Source organism: Lepidochelys olivacea, assembly GCF_965140295.1.
Source record: "Lepidochelys olivacea isolate rLepOli2 genome assembly, chromosome: 9".
Taxonomy (NCBI): domain Eukaryota; kingdom Metazoa; phylum Chordata; order Testudines; family Cheloniidae; genus Lepidochelys; species Lepidochelys olivacea.
Genome location: NC_140419.1, coordinates 61,342,192 through 61,356,624, shown reverse-complemented (window position 1 = coordinate 61,356,624; position 14,433 = coordinate 61,342,192). Strand labels below are relative to the sequence as shown.

General features: G+C 50.3%; 1 protein-coding gene across 1 annotated transcript in view; it reads right to left on the bottom strand.

Annotated features, from left to right (window-relative positions):
- Positions 1 to 3,105: 3,105 nt before the first annotated feature.
- The window catches only part of XPNPEP2 (X-prolyl aminopeptidase 2), a 37,916-nt gene continuing 26,588 nt past the window's right edge, over positions 3,106 to 14,433 (bottom strand). Inside the window, exons 17-21 of the mRNA XM_084639644.1 lie at positions 12,598 to 12,702; positions 11,952 to 12,011; positions 11,505 to 11,581; positions 3,570 to 3,668; positions 3,106 to 3,492 (exon numbers count right to left, since the gene is read on the bottom strand). Of these exons, the coding sequence (XP_084495770.1) occupies positions 3,292 to 3,492; positions 3,570 to 3,668; positions 11,505 to 11,581; positions 11,952 to 12,011; positions 12,598 to 12,702 (542 nt within the window). The 3' untranslated portion in view covers positions 3,106 to 3,291. The remainder of the gene's footprint in view (positions 3,493 to 3,569; positions 3,669 to 11,504; positions 11,582 to 11,951; positions 12,012 to 12,597; positions 12,703 to 14,433) is intronic.

The window sequence follows — 14,433 nt, the reverse complement described above, 5'->3', positions numbered from 1 at the left end:
GCGTGGCAACACTGTATGTAAAGTTATAAGATTCCCCTGTATGGTGTTAACACATGTAGATTATCATAATTGTCCCTTCTGACCTTAATATCTATGAATCTATGTTCCAAACCGCACAATCTTGCCCAAGCAAAAGAGGTCTGTTTGTTTTGAACCAAGGAGTGTGTTTGCCTTAATTTGCGTGTAAGCAGTAAACAGAGTCAGCAAGCAGGAAGGGAAAACAAAGGCAGATCAAACAGGTGAAGAAGAAACAGCAGAGAACATCCTTCCACGCAGACTTTGTCTCCTAGTGCCCAGCTGGAAACGGTTTTCAAGAGGGGAGACTGAAACTATAAAAAGAAGGGGCAAACAGCCCAAGGCAACCCCCCTGCCCCTCTGTGTGTCCCTGTCTCTCTGGCATCACACCTAGGAAAACAGCTGTTGGTGGGGATGGGGTCCTGACCTGAAGAGTTTGGTCAGTAATCGTGCTGGAAGCACGTGGTGAGAAATTTTTCTTGACTTTAATATAGTTTAGTTTAAGCAATTTATCTTTATTTTTCTTGTAAACATTTCTGACTTTTATGCCTCATTGCTTGTACTCACTCAAAATCTCTCTTTGTAGTTCATAAACCTGTTTTTATTGCTTTATCTAATCCAAGGTGCTCAAGCTGAAGCGTCTGGGTAACTCTATTTAAGATAATAAAATGGCATATTATTCCTTTTAAAGGAATAATGGACTTAATATATTTTGCACTGTCCAGCTGAGGGCTGGGCAGTACAGGACATACATCTCTGGGGGGAGATGCAGGGCTGGGGGTGTGCAGGGCTCACCCTGCGGTGTAACCAAGGCTGGTGAGAGCCAGAGTGTAGCTGGCTGGAGTGGTCCAAGTGGGAGCTACTTCAGCAAGGCATTGGAAGGCACCCAAGGTTGCAGGGCAGGGGGGACAAAGCTGCCGCTCCCCAGCCTGGATTGTGCCCTGGTATGTCATATAGAGGGATAATGGAAACATGGTGGACTAGTAGTGATAACTGGAGCACAGGTATAGAAGGGATTGTATTGTATTGTTTGGTAAAGACAGCCGTAAAGGTGGTGTGGCATTGTATGTTAACAATGAGGTAGACTGTAAAGAAACTAGAAGAGAAGGAATGGATAAATACAGGAAAACACACCTTGCCATGGGACCTTGCTCAGGGGCGTTTGCATTGCATTCTCTCACACTGCTCCCTGCGCCCTCAGGTTTCTTTATATTGCAAGTTCCGCAAGGGAAACCAAGGAGGAGAAGTGACTTGCCCAAGCCTCAGCAGCAGAGCCAGGAAGAAACCCAGATCTCCTGACTCCCAGACCAGTGTCCTATCCACGTGACCCTGCCATCTGCTTCTCCGGGGCTGATTTGACCTGTGCCAGGTGCCACGCCAGCCTCTCGAGCAGCATGGCATCTGGGAGGCACAAAGACGGCTTAGAGCTGATGGCTTTAGAAACTGGCCCAACGTCTGCAGGTGGGTAATTGCCTCCTTGCTCTATTAGCCCCCTTCTTCCCATCTCCGCTGTCCCTCCCTCTCTGCTGGCATCCGCAAGCCCACCCCCTCTATGCTGCTCCCCCCGCCCATGTGCTATACTCTCCCCTGCCCCTCCCACTGCAGACTATCAGCTTTGCCACTCTCAAGAGATCAAAAATCATGAGACTACCGCCCCTCCCAACCATGAGATTTTAAAAAAAGACTACGGGGGGATTGCTCCATCTTTTGATGAACACTTCCTGCCCATCCCTAGTGTGTGTGAAATAATTAGTGGGGAGTCAAGGAAACGGCCACCCAAGCAGGACAGCCCATTCAGTCAGGGCAGCCAGCTGTGGGGCAGGTGGGTCTCCCTGCTTCCTCACGTGTCTTTAGCCTCCCAGCATTATTTACAGGGAGCTGGGATCCCTGGGATGCTAACAACAGTGCTATAGCCAGAGTCCATGTCAGGGGCCTGGTTTTCAGGGGCTCTCTGCCCCCCTACCCCTCCCACCTGCCACTGTGGCAGTATAAGGGACGTTAAACTGGATTGAAACAGAAAGAGGCTTCTGGGATTCCCCATGCATTGGGGAATCACCACTGGTATGGCACTGGTCTACAGGCTCTCTGCTGCCCTGATCCCAGGCCTGTTTCAGGGGGTGGATCGGGGCATGACCAGGGAGAGCTGTGTGTGAGAGCAGCCCTGAGGCTGCTCTAATTTACATCAGGTCCAGGCAGTCCCTGCACTTCCCCAGAATACATGGGACCTGATTTTCCATTACCCTGGTCATTTGCACTAGTGCAAAGTGGGTGTCAGTCACTATTGTCAGGATGGGAGCACGCACGCCCAATGTGCACAAGATGTGAGGCCATGGAGTATGAGGCCCTGGTGTTCAAAGGTGGCTTAAAGCTACTCTAACACCCTGTCTGAAATACAGGGACAGAGCGATGGAGAATCAGGCCCCAGGTCTTTACATCGCCTGTTGGGTTCAAATCTGGGCCTGTACCAGAGACTGGGCTACCCTAACTGTGGCAGGCATGGGAGGAGGCTAGGGAAGGGATGAGCCTTTGGAAATTAGCAGGGAGGTTGGAGAGGGCAGGCCCTGCCTGGAAAGGTGGACACTGGGGTGGAGCTGGCAGTCTAGCAGGGGGGACACAAGTGGGCCCTAAACTAAAGGCAGGCCCAGGAAGTGATGACACAATGCTGCTATGTAGGGTGAATTTGGAATCTGTCCCGTCAGCCAGCCTAGGTTCCACATGCATCTGGGCTGGCCACGTCAGCCTCCCCCTCCACAGAATTCAGTGCTTCACTGACACTTGCCCGTTGGCAGGCTGTTGTGCCCCAGACCTGTACATGGATGCCCAGGTGCATGCAGCAGCCCTGCACACATGCTCCCCCCCCGCCCTGCACACACCAGCACTACACATATACACGCGCCCACCAGTGCCACAAGCGCTTGCATGCAGAAGCCTTGCACAGGTACCTCAGCTCAGCCCCCGCACCAGCGTCCCTCCCTGCATGCGTCAGCCCCATTAATGCAACCGCTGGCTTGACACACGCACACCAACCCTGCTCGTTTCTGCATGCCACAGCCAAGCCCCACACCCTGAGGGCGCAGCAGCACAAAGGGAAGCTCTCAACCCCCTGCCCGGAGGTTACTTGTTTTTAATCATAAGCTAAAAAGGAAGTGAGGTAACAAGGCTGAGGGTGAGAAAAACAAACAAACCACAGACTGCCTGGAAAAGGGGCTGGGAGACTGGCTTACAGCGGGGGGGGGTTGGTTAGACTTGGCTGGGTGGTTGGGGGCGGAGTATCCCTCAGGCCTGTCTGTCAGGCAGGAGCGCAGACACCAGAGAGGTGATTGCCAGGGTGCCCAGGGAGGCGGCCACCAGCGTGCCCCGTGAGAAGGGCTGTGTGTTCCTCCTCAGCCACTCGTACTCCTCCTCCAGCTGCTGTCTCTGCAGCTCTGGCCCCACGCGCTGGCGGATGGTCTCATAGTACGTGTTGAGATACTGGATCTGCAACCAGACAGGAGAAGGCCATGAGCGGTAGGCGTGATGGGCAGCCCCAGCCTGCCCCGAGAGCCCCCACTCACCTGGTGCTCAGACAGGAAGCTGATGTCGATGAGGTTCCGGTCATAGGGCACCAGAGACACCACCTCGAAGGTCAGGTAGGCCTTCTCCCCTGCCCCATGCTGCAGCAGGAGAGAGAGAGTGAGGGGACCGAGCCCACCACCCCTCCCAGGCTGCTGTTTACACCCTGCCGGCCCTCCTGAGCCCTGACCTCCTCCTCCTCACAGCGTGTCATGGCCCCAGTGCCACAGCCTCACTCATCTGCCACCACACCCCTCACTCTCTGCCGCGTGTCATGAAGTGCCTAGCTCTGTGCCACGTGGTCAGGACCTGGCTTGAGAGACAGGCCCCACTCCCTTGTGCCCTGTGGCCAAGGGAAAGGTGCACGAAGCTAAAAACCCTCACGTGGGGGTTTCAAATCCCAGTGCCTCCTCCACTGACTGGTCTCCGTCTGCCTGGGTGTTGCCCGCCCTTCGCTCTCTGCAGCCTCCTCTCGCCCCCCACCAAAGCATCTCCCCATTTCGCAGACGGGACAAGGTCACTGCAGACCCCCAGTCCCTGGGCCAGCTGCGTTGCAAATGGGCTGGGCCGGAGCAGCTCCCTGGGTGACACATTGTCCCGCCCATGGCTAGAGTTCACCCGAGGTTTGCGAGGCTGCTGCTGGGCCCTGTGGTGTTGCTCAGGCGCTAGAGGCACAGGTGGGCACCTAGCTTTGCTGCCTCTGGCCACTGGAGAAGGAGGCTGGCCCAAGGGTTTGTCATTCGCCAACATGGGAGACCTGGGGTCAATTCCCTGCTTTGCCACAGACTTCCTGTGTGACCTTGGCCATGTCTCTTAGCTGCCACTGTTACAGGCTCTGATTTAGGTGAGTCACAGCCTCTCCCCACGCGATTAGCACCCAGGCCTCTCCCACATCTGAGCCAGTGTGAACCTCCCTCCCTTCCCTCTAACCATGACAAGAAGACAGAGCATCTCCCTACTGTTGGTAACCACGCACCCTCTCATCCAGCCCAACTGGGAGGAATGGGGCATGGCTTAGTGCAGAGGCCAGTGCCTATTGGGGATGCTCAGTGGCTGGAAGCATGGCATGCAGGACCTAGCAGGACAGCCCTTCCATGCAGACAAAGTAGGGGCAACCGCTCCTTCCCCTCCTCCAGCCTGGCCTCAGGGGAGGGGCCAACTAGCCAAGCCTTGCTGACTGCTCATGGACAGCCAGACTCCCTGGAGCACATGTGTACAGCCGCCCCTGCAGCTCTGCTCCAAGTAACTCTGACCTGGGGCTGCTCAGCGCTCAGGGACTCCAGAGCAAATGGGCTCGGGGGACAAGGAAAAGGGGGGTTCTCAGGTGGCTGGTTCTGCAGACTCCCTGGGACTCATGAGTCCTGCTGGGCTCTCTCCAGCCCATGCATCATCCCCAGTATCTGACCCAGCAGGAGTGTCCCCCTGCATACAGCTCCACAGAACCATCGTACAGCTGGACTCTGCTATCAGCGCTGTGTGACCGGGGCTAGGCATCAGCTCCCTCTCCGCAGCCTGTGAGTCAGTGTAATGCCAGCTGGGAGCAGCTCTGGGGGGCTGTGGCTATTTTGTCAGTCGTGACTTTTGGCCCTTGCCTGAGCTATGGTCCCTTCGCTCTCCTTCCCGGCCCGGGGTGTTCTTGTGAAAGGAGCCGTCACACCTTTCCCACTGCAGGCTCCTTCGCTGATCCCAGTCTGGGCTCTGCTGCAACCTGGCCTGGAAACAGCTCAGCTCCCTGGTCTCTTCCTTTCCTAGCTCTGGCTCCTTCCAGTGCCTCGCCCCCATGGCCCAGCCCAGTGAGTTGTGCTGAGGAACTGCCTTCCTAGCAGTGCATCTCTGTCATGGTTCCGGACCCGGTCCCACCTACATGGTGGCTCCCTTTTGGGATCCCACCAGGTTCCTTTCTCCAGCTCTGCTCTTTGCTCCCTGGTGTTTCCTCTCTGCTCACTCCCAAGCTGACCCACCCGTGCTTTTCCACACCTCACTGCCTGTCTGGGTCAAGCTTACGTGGCTGTTTCTCCTCTTCCTGTGGCTGGACGGCTGAGACAGGTGTGTTTGCGTTGAGCAAGAGGTGCCTGCCCTGCCACAGCTCACCGCCTCTCCCTTCCAACGTGCTTCCATTTGCCACACTCCCTACAGCCCAGTGTGGCCTGTCCTGCTCTCACACCTGGGGCTGCCAAGCCTCCATAACACCACTGAGGGTGAGGGCTACTACTCTTGGCTCCTGCTCTGCACACAATGTGCTCTGAGCTGTGATCGGCTCAATCCCAGCCCTCACTGCGCCCTCCACGTCCGTGCTGCAGCCTCTCCCGGGGATGCTGGCAAAGTGGCACCGAGTTCACTGATTCTGTTGAAGTCTCATGTGTGGATACCTTTTGGGGCTCACAAGACCCACACTGACTCAGTGGCATTGGTTTAACACATGGTTTTAAAATGCCAGGAGACCAAATCCAGCTAGACACCTATCTGGTCTTCCTGGTGCCCTACCTAGTGCCCCAGCACTCCCTGGCTGGTGGGTGCAGCGGGGCACAAGGGCTGTCATTTTGCACACACGCTACAGGGCCCCATCCTGCCACACAGACCCCGGGTCACACAGCCAGGCCCCGCTGCCCCCACCCAGACGCCGGCATGCGCAGCTGGGTCCCTCTGCCCCACCCAGACCCCAGCACGCACAGCCAGGCCATGCTGATCCTGCAGCCAGCAAGTTGAGCTCTTTGATGATCTGCCCAAGAACATGAATAAGTACACACTCCATCTCCTGTGTGTTCAGAGTCTCATAGACTCCAAGGCCAGAAGGGACCATTGTGACCATCCAGTCTGACTCCCTGTATAGCACAGGCCAGAGAACTACCCCAGAATAATTCCTAGAGAAGAACTCTTAGACATCTCTGGCCTCACACACCCTTCCCCGAGCCATTGCTAAGCACCTGGTAGGGAACTCATAAAGCAGTGAGCAAACAACCAGGGAGCTTTGCAAACAGGAGCCGCTAACAGGGAGTTTGGAGAGGGACTTTGGAAGGAGAGTGGGAAGGGGGCAAGATACACTTGCCATTCTTTAAAACCTTTATACTAAACTATAATCAAAACTTCTTGATTTAAACAAAAACCCTATCATTAACCTAGGTAACTGTAGGAGAAAATGCAGGCAGAAGCCCAGCAGCAGAGTGGGGGCTATCCTGTTTATTGCACTCAGTGTAGCATGTATGATTACCTGCCCTGTGGGCGGGTGGCATATGTGTGCATTCGGTGCAAGGAGCTCCTGGCCCTCAGAGACCGCGTACGGGCTTCGGAGGCCAGGGTGGCGGAAATGGAGGAGCTAAGGGAGGCAGAGAGGTATGTTGATGAGGCTTTCCGGGACACTGCAGATTTGTCCCACCTCTGGTCAGACAGCTATTAAGGAGGATGAAAGGCCCAGAGAAGGAGAGCAGTCAACAGGAAGAGAGGGAAACCTTTCCATAGTTGGGACCCTCCTTCCAGATGAAGTTGGGGTATCCTCTCGCACTGAGGTTACCTCACCGGGGGAGGGAACTCCAGTCATTAGGAAAAGGCAGGTGTTAGTAATGGGAGATTCGATCATTAGAAACCTAGATAGCTGGTTTGTGATGACCGGGAGAACCGTATGGTGACTTGCCTGCCTGGTGCGAAGGTAGACTTACATGTAGTGCTGGGGAGAAGCCGGTGGTCGTGATACATGTAGGTACCAATGACGTAGGGAAGAGTAGGAGAGACGTCCTGGAGGCCAAATTTAGGCTGCTAGGAAAGAGACTGAAATCCAGGACCTCTGTGGTGGCGTTCTCAGAAATGGTTCCAGTTCCACGCGCAGGGCCAGGTAGGCAGGCAGAGCTTCAGAGTCTCAATGCGTGGATGAGACGATGGTGTAGAGAGGAGGGGTTTAGATTTTTTAGGAACTGGGGAATCTTTGGGGATAGGGGGAACCTATACAGGAAGGATGGGCTCCACCTAAACCAAAGTGGATCCAGACTGCTGGCACTTCACATTAAAAAGGTTGCAGAGCAGTTTTTAAACAAAGAGATGGGGGAAAGCCGATTGCTGCAGAGGCACACGTGGATCAGACAGAGACTTCTCTTAGAGGAGAGTCTATTGATAGAGATTCTCTAGGGTTTAGTCAGGAGGAGAGGATGAAAGAGCACAAAGTATGGGCCAGATCAGACAAGAAACATTCACATAAAGAATCTGACACATCAGAAAAGGGCAGACAAATAAACAGTGACAAGTTTTTCAAGTGCTTGTACACAAATGCTAGAAGTCTAAATAATAAGATGGGTGTACTAGAGTGCCTCCTGTTAAAGGAGGATATTGATATAATAGGCATCACAGAAACCTCGTGAAGTGAGGACAATCAATGGGACACAATCATTCTACGGTACAAAATATATCGGAAGGACGGAACAGGTCATGTGGGGTGGGGGGGAGAGAATGGCACTATATGTGAAAGAAAATGTAGAATCAAATGAAATAAAAATCTTAAATGAATCCACATCTTCCATAGAATCTCTATGGATAGTAATTCCATGCTCTAATAAGAATATAACAGTAGGGATCTGTGATCGACCACCTGACCAGGCCAGTGATAGTGACGATGAAATGCTAAGGGAGATTAGAGAAGCTATCAAAATAGAATCATAGAATATCAGGGTTGGAAGGGACCCCAGGAGGTCATCTAGTCCAACCCCCTGCTCAAAGCAGGACCAATTCCCAGTTAAATCATCCCAGCCAGGGCTTTGTCAAGCCTGACCTTAAAAACCTCTAAGGAAGGAGATTCCACCACCTCCCTAGGTAACGCATTCCAGTGTTTCACCACCCTCCTAGTGAAAAATAAAAAAACTCAGTCATAGTGGGGGGTTTCAATTATCCCCATATTGACTGGGTACATGTCACCTCAGAACAAAATGCAGAGACAAAATGTCTCGATACTTTAAATGACTGCTTCTTGGAGCAGCTGGTACAGGAACCCACAAGGGGAGAGGCAACTCTCGATCTAGTCCTGAGTGGAGAGCAGGATCTGGTCCAAGAGGTAACTATAACAGGACCACTTGGAAACCGTGACCATAATATAATAACATTTAACATTCCTGTGGTGGGAAGAACACCTCAACAGCCCAACACTGTGGCATTTAATTTCAGAAAGGGGAACTATGCAAAACTGAGGAGGTTAGTTAAACAGAAATTAAAAGGGACAGTGACTAGAGTTTCAGAGTAGCCTCCGTGTTAGTCTGTATCTGCAAAAAGAACAGGAGGACTTGTGGCACCTTAGAGACTAAAATAAATGTGTTAGTCTCTAAGGTGCCACAAGTCCTCCTGTTCTTTTTGCAGTGACTAGAGTGAAATCCCTGCAAGCTGCATGGACACTTTTCAAAGACACCATAATAAAGGCTCAACTTAAATGTATACCCCAAATTAAAAAACACAGTAAAAGAAGTAAAAAAGAGCCACCGTGGCTTAACAACCATGTAAAAGAAGCAGTGAGAGATAAAAAGGCATCTTTTAAAAAGTGGAAGTCAAATCCTACTGAGGTAAATAGAAAGGAGCATAAACACTGCCAAATTAAATGTAAAAATGTAATAAGAAAAGCCAAAAAGGAGTTTGAAGAACAGCTAGCCAAAACCTCAAAAGGTAATAACAAAATGTTCTTTAAGTACATCAGAAGCAGGAAGCCTGCTAAACAACCAGTGAGGCCTCTGGATGATCGAGATAGGAGCACTTAAAGACGATAAAGTCATGGAGAAACTAAATTAATTCTTTGCTTCAGTCTTCACAGCTGAGGATGTTAGGGAGATTCTCAAACCTCAGCTGTCTTTTGTAGGGGACAAATCTGAGGAATTGTCACAGATTGAAATGACACTAGAGGAGGTTTTGGAATTAATTGAGAAACTTAACAGTAACAAGTCACCGGGACCAGATGGCATTTACCCAAGAGTCCTGAAAGAACTCAAATGTGAAATTGCAGAACTATTAACTATGGTTTGTAACCTGTCTTTTAAATCAGCTACTGTACCCAATGACTGGAAGATAGTTAATGTAACGCCAATATTTAAAAAGGGCTCTAGAGGTGATCCTGGCAATTACACCAGTAAGTCTAACGTCAGTACCGGGCAAATTAGTTGAAACAGTAGTAAAGAATAAAATTGTCAGACATATTGAAGAACATAAATTGTTGCACAAAAGTCAACATGGTTTCTGTAAAGAGAGATCATGTCTTACTAATTTATTAGAGTTCTCTGAGGGGTCAACAAACATGTGGACAAGGGGGATCCAGTGGAAATAGTGTACTTAGATTTCCAGAAAGCCTTTGACAAGGTCCCTCACCAAAGGCTCTTACGTAAATTAAGTTGTCATGGGATAAGAGGGAAGATCCTTTCATGGATGGAGAACTGGTTGAAAGACAGGGAACAAAGTGTAGGAATAAACGGTAAATTTTCAGAATGGAGAGGGGTAATTAGTGGTGTTCCCCAAGGGCCAGTCCTATGACCAATCCTATTCAACCTATTCATAAATGATCTGGAGAAAGGGGTAAACAGTGAGGTGGCAAAGTTTGCAGATGATACTAAACTGCTCAAGATAGTTAAGGCCAAAGCAGACTGTGAAGCACTTCAAAAAGATCTCACAAAACTAAGTGATTGGGCAACAAAATGGCAAATGAAATTTAATGTGGATAAATGTAAAGTAATGCACATTGGAAAAAATAACCCCAACTATATAAACAATATGATGGGGGCTAATTTAGCTACAACTAATCAGGAGAAAGATCTTGGAGTCATCGTGGATAGTTCTCTGAAGACATCCACGCAGTGTGCAGCGGCAGACAGTCAAAAAAGCAAATAGGATGTTAGGAATCATTAAAAAAGGGATAGAGAATAAGACGGAGAATATCTTATTGCCCTTATGTAAATCCATGGTACGCCTACATCTTGAATACTGAGTACAGATGTGGTCCCCTCATCTCAAAAAAGACATACTGGCATTAGAAAAGGTTCAGAAAAGAGCAACTAAAATGATTAGGGGTTTGGAACTGGTCCCATATGAGGAGAGATTAAAGAGGCTAGGACTTTTCAGCTTGGAAAAGAGGAGACTAAGGGGGGATATGACAGAGGAATATAAAATCATGAGTTTCAGAGTAGCAGCCGTGTTAGTCTGTATTCGCAAAAAGAAAAGGAGTACTTGTGGCATCTTAGAGACTAACCAATTTATTTGAGCATAAGTGTTCGTGAGCTGAGCTGTAGCTCATGAAAGCTTATGCTCAAATAAATTGGTTAGTCTCTAAGGTGCCACAAGTACTCCTTTTCTGTTTTTGAAAATCATGAGTGGTGTAGAGAAAGTGAATAAGGAAAAGTTATTTACTTGTTTCCATAATATAAGAACTAGGGGCCACCAAATGAAATTAATGGGTAGCAAGTTTAAAACAAATAAAAGGAAGTTCTTCTTCACTCAGCGCACAGTCAACCTGTGGAACTCCTTCCCTGAGGAGGTTGTGAAGGCTAGGACTATAACAGGGTTTAAAAGAGAACTGGATAAATTCATGGAGGTTAAATCCATGAACGGCTATTAGCCAGGATGGGTAAGGAACGGTGTCCCTAGCCTCTGTTTGTCAGAGGGTGGAGATGGATGGCAGGAGAGACATCACTAGATCATTACCTGTTAGGTTCACTCCCTCTGGGGCACCTGGCATTAGCCACTGTTGGTAGACAGGATACCGGGCTGGATGGACCTTTGGTCTGACCCAGTATGGCCTTTCTTATGTTCTTATGAGCTGTCACTTGGCTAAGTCCTCAAATCCCTTTACCCTCACCTGGGCTCCAAGTCTGGCCCAGCCCTCTAGAATTGAGGGAGAAAGTGCGGGGAAGGAGGGGAAGGGAAGGTGGCTGCCGACCAGTGATGCGTCAGCAAGGCCTGTCCCATCAGGGGTGAGGAAGATTAATCACCTTGGTCTGAGCTTCCACCACCAGTGCCACGTCTTCAATGCGGATTCCAAACTCACCCTCCTGGTAATAACCGGGCTCTGGGGAGCAGACACAGGGAGGTCAGTGAATCCAGAGCCCTGACAACCCTGTCACACTGTAACTGGGGTCTCTCTCACACCCCTGGGATCACAGAGCTCCAGCTGCATGATTCCCACTTCCCCAAATACCTCCAGGCCACAAGCTAGACACCAGGGCCCTGTCCCACAGCACTACCCCCCACCCCCTAGCCCTGGCAAGTGCCTAGGACTGCCATGGGGTCCTGGATGCATGTCATGTCATGGAGGCATGGGGTCTGGGGGATTTCATGAAGGGCAATGCTGCCTGAGAGTAGAAGGCACAAGAGCCCACGTCTCGGGGCACAGGGGTACTGGAAGTGCCCGGTACAGGGGTTGTGAGGGACATGCGTACCTATGGACGTGAACATCCCTTTGACCAAGGGCACGTTGTTGGACTGGAATCCCACTGGCCCTGCCGGGAGAAGATGCCAAGTTTATTTCTCCTTCTGGATGCTGGAGCAGGATGAGCCCTGAGACTGGAGACATCCTCTCCCTCCTCCATAAGCAGGGTCTAGTGGAGAGCAGGCTGCACCTTCCACATGCATAGGGCCTGGGGACCTCTGCTTATCATGAATCTACCCAGAGCCCAGCCTGCTTAGCAACCCTTCACCCCCTGGCACCCCCAGACGATTCCCTCTGCTGGGCCTCTTGAGCCAGCCAGGCATCCAGCAGGCTGAGCTGCCACACTGCCCAGCCATTGGTATCCTTCAGGCCCTGTGATGAGAGGTGCTGTGCTCCCTGGGGTCATGACGAAGTCACTGGGAGGGTGTGGGGCATCCAGTTGCCAGCAGGGGATTGAGAATTCTTGGTGGGCAAAGGGCACCTGTATCACAGACACTGGCCTAGCAATGGGAGCAGGGAGAAAGGGTGAGGCAGAGCGGTTGGCGCAGCTCCCCTGTGCCTGTCCAGTCCAAACTCCCAGGGGTGGGGGTGAGAGCCAAGGGGCACAGGCCCTTGTGGTGTTTCCCTTGGGGACAGGCAACCAGCAGAGCACCTACACTCATGGACAGACAGAAAATTGCCGATGCCATGGCCAGTCCCATGGCCGTAGTTGAGTCCAACCTCCCACAAGGCTCGGCGTGCGAAGGCCTCAACCACTCTCCCTGAAACACAAAAAGCCAAGAAGTCCTCAGAGGAGAAGCCATGCCCATCCCCAGTGCGCCTGCCTGCAGAATGCTAAACTGTATTATACTGTTCACCCACTGGGTGTCGGTGTGTGTGTACTACCTTGTTTAAGCTAACCTTAGCCATACCTGGCAGAGCATTAAAGGATCTTACAGTGACCAGGTCTGCTGTGTCTCTGTCTGGGAAGGAATTTCTGTGGTCAGTCAATAACTGGTACAGAAGCCTGACCTGCTAGAAGCAGCCCTGCTGCTATGTACAGGAAGTACATGACATAGTGTCAGAAGTAAACTAATGCCAGAGGAGAACAAACAGAAGGAACAAAGCAGCAAAGGTTGCAAACAGAAGGGGAAAAGGAAGAAAGGTTGCAGGATCTCATCAACATGCCACACTTCAATGCCCCCGAGAACTTCAGCTTTGACAAAGGGACAGACTGGAAGCAGTATTTTGGAAGATTTCCAATTGCTACACATTTATTTATTATTAAACTTTAATTTACGCTGTGGGGAAACAGGCAGAGCATATCTTTAAATCCTTTGACTTTACTGAAGCCAGTCACAAAGATGACAAGGAAAGGGCTCTGGCTATATTTGATGCATACTTTATGCCTCAGAGAAATGTGGCTCATGAAAAACCACATTTTCACCAGAGAATTCAAGGACTGGGGGAAATGGTGGATGTTTTATAAGAGCTTTGAATGCATAGGCTGAAAACTGTGATTTTGGAACTGCAAAACATGAAAATATCAGAGACAAGTTGATTATGGGGGTAACATATAAAAATCTTTCACAGCAGCTACAACTGAAGACGACTAGCTGTAGCTACGGATAACAAAGTATTCTGACAGGTTTCAGAGTAACAGCCGTGTTAGTCTGTATTCGCAAAAAGAAAAGGAGGACTTGTGGCACCTTAGAGACTAACCAATTTATTTGAGCATGAGCTTTCGTGAGCTACAGCTCACTTCATCGGATGCTCAAATAAACTGGTTAGTCTCTAAGGTGCCACAAGTCCTCCTTTTCTTTTTGTAAAGTATTCTGAACTAGTCAAACAGCAGAACAAAAGGCTGGAGCATCTTCAGAAACCTGAAACTAGCTTAGACACTGTAAACAGACACCTGAGAGCACTAAAAGCCATTATCATAAAGCCCCTGAGGCAAGAAGAGAGAACTCCAGAGGGATAAATTCCAGCCTGCATGCATTAGGTGTGGAAAAAGTCCTATCCCAAGAGATGATGCATGTCCAGCCAGAGGCAAAAGATTCAATACAGGTACAAGATATGGACAGCACCAAAGCAGTGAAATTGAATATTCATAGCAAGACTATTGATTTTAAAACTGACTCAGGAACTGAAGTCAGTCATCTCAGAAGGGACTTACAAAAATCTGTCTAGCCCTAGAGGGATTCAGAACTGCATGGGCCAGTCCCCCACTGAAACAACTTACAAAGACAAAAGCTTTGTATTCAGAGTGCACATGTGAAGAAAGGACCACAGACCAGCAGCCTTCTCAGCCGCAGCATGGCTGCCAGGATGGGCCTAGTGAGGAAGGTGAAAGAACTCGATGGACTATTTGGTGATATTGGACTTCTGAAAGGGGATCCAGTACAAATAACCTTAAGAGACTATGCTGAACCATACAGTGTACGTACAGATCACAGGATTCCCTTCCCGTTACTTCATAGAGTGGAAACTGAGTTAAAGAGAATAGTGTAGAT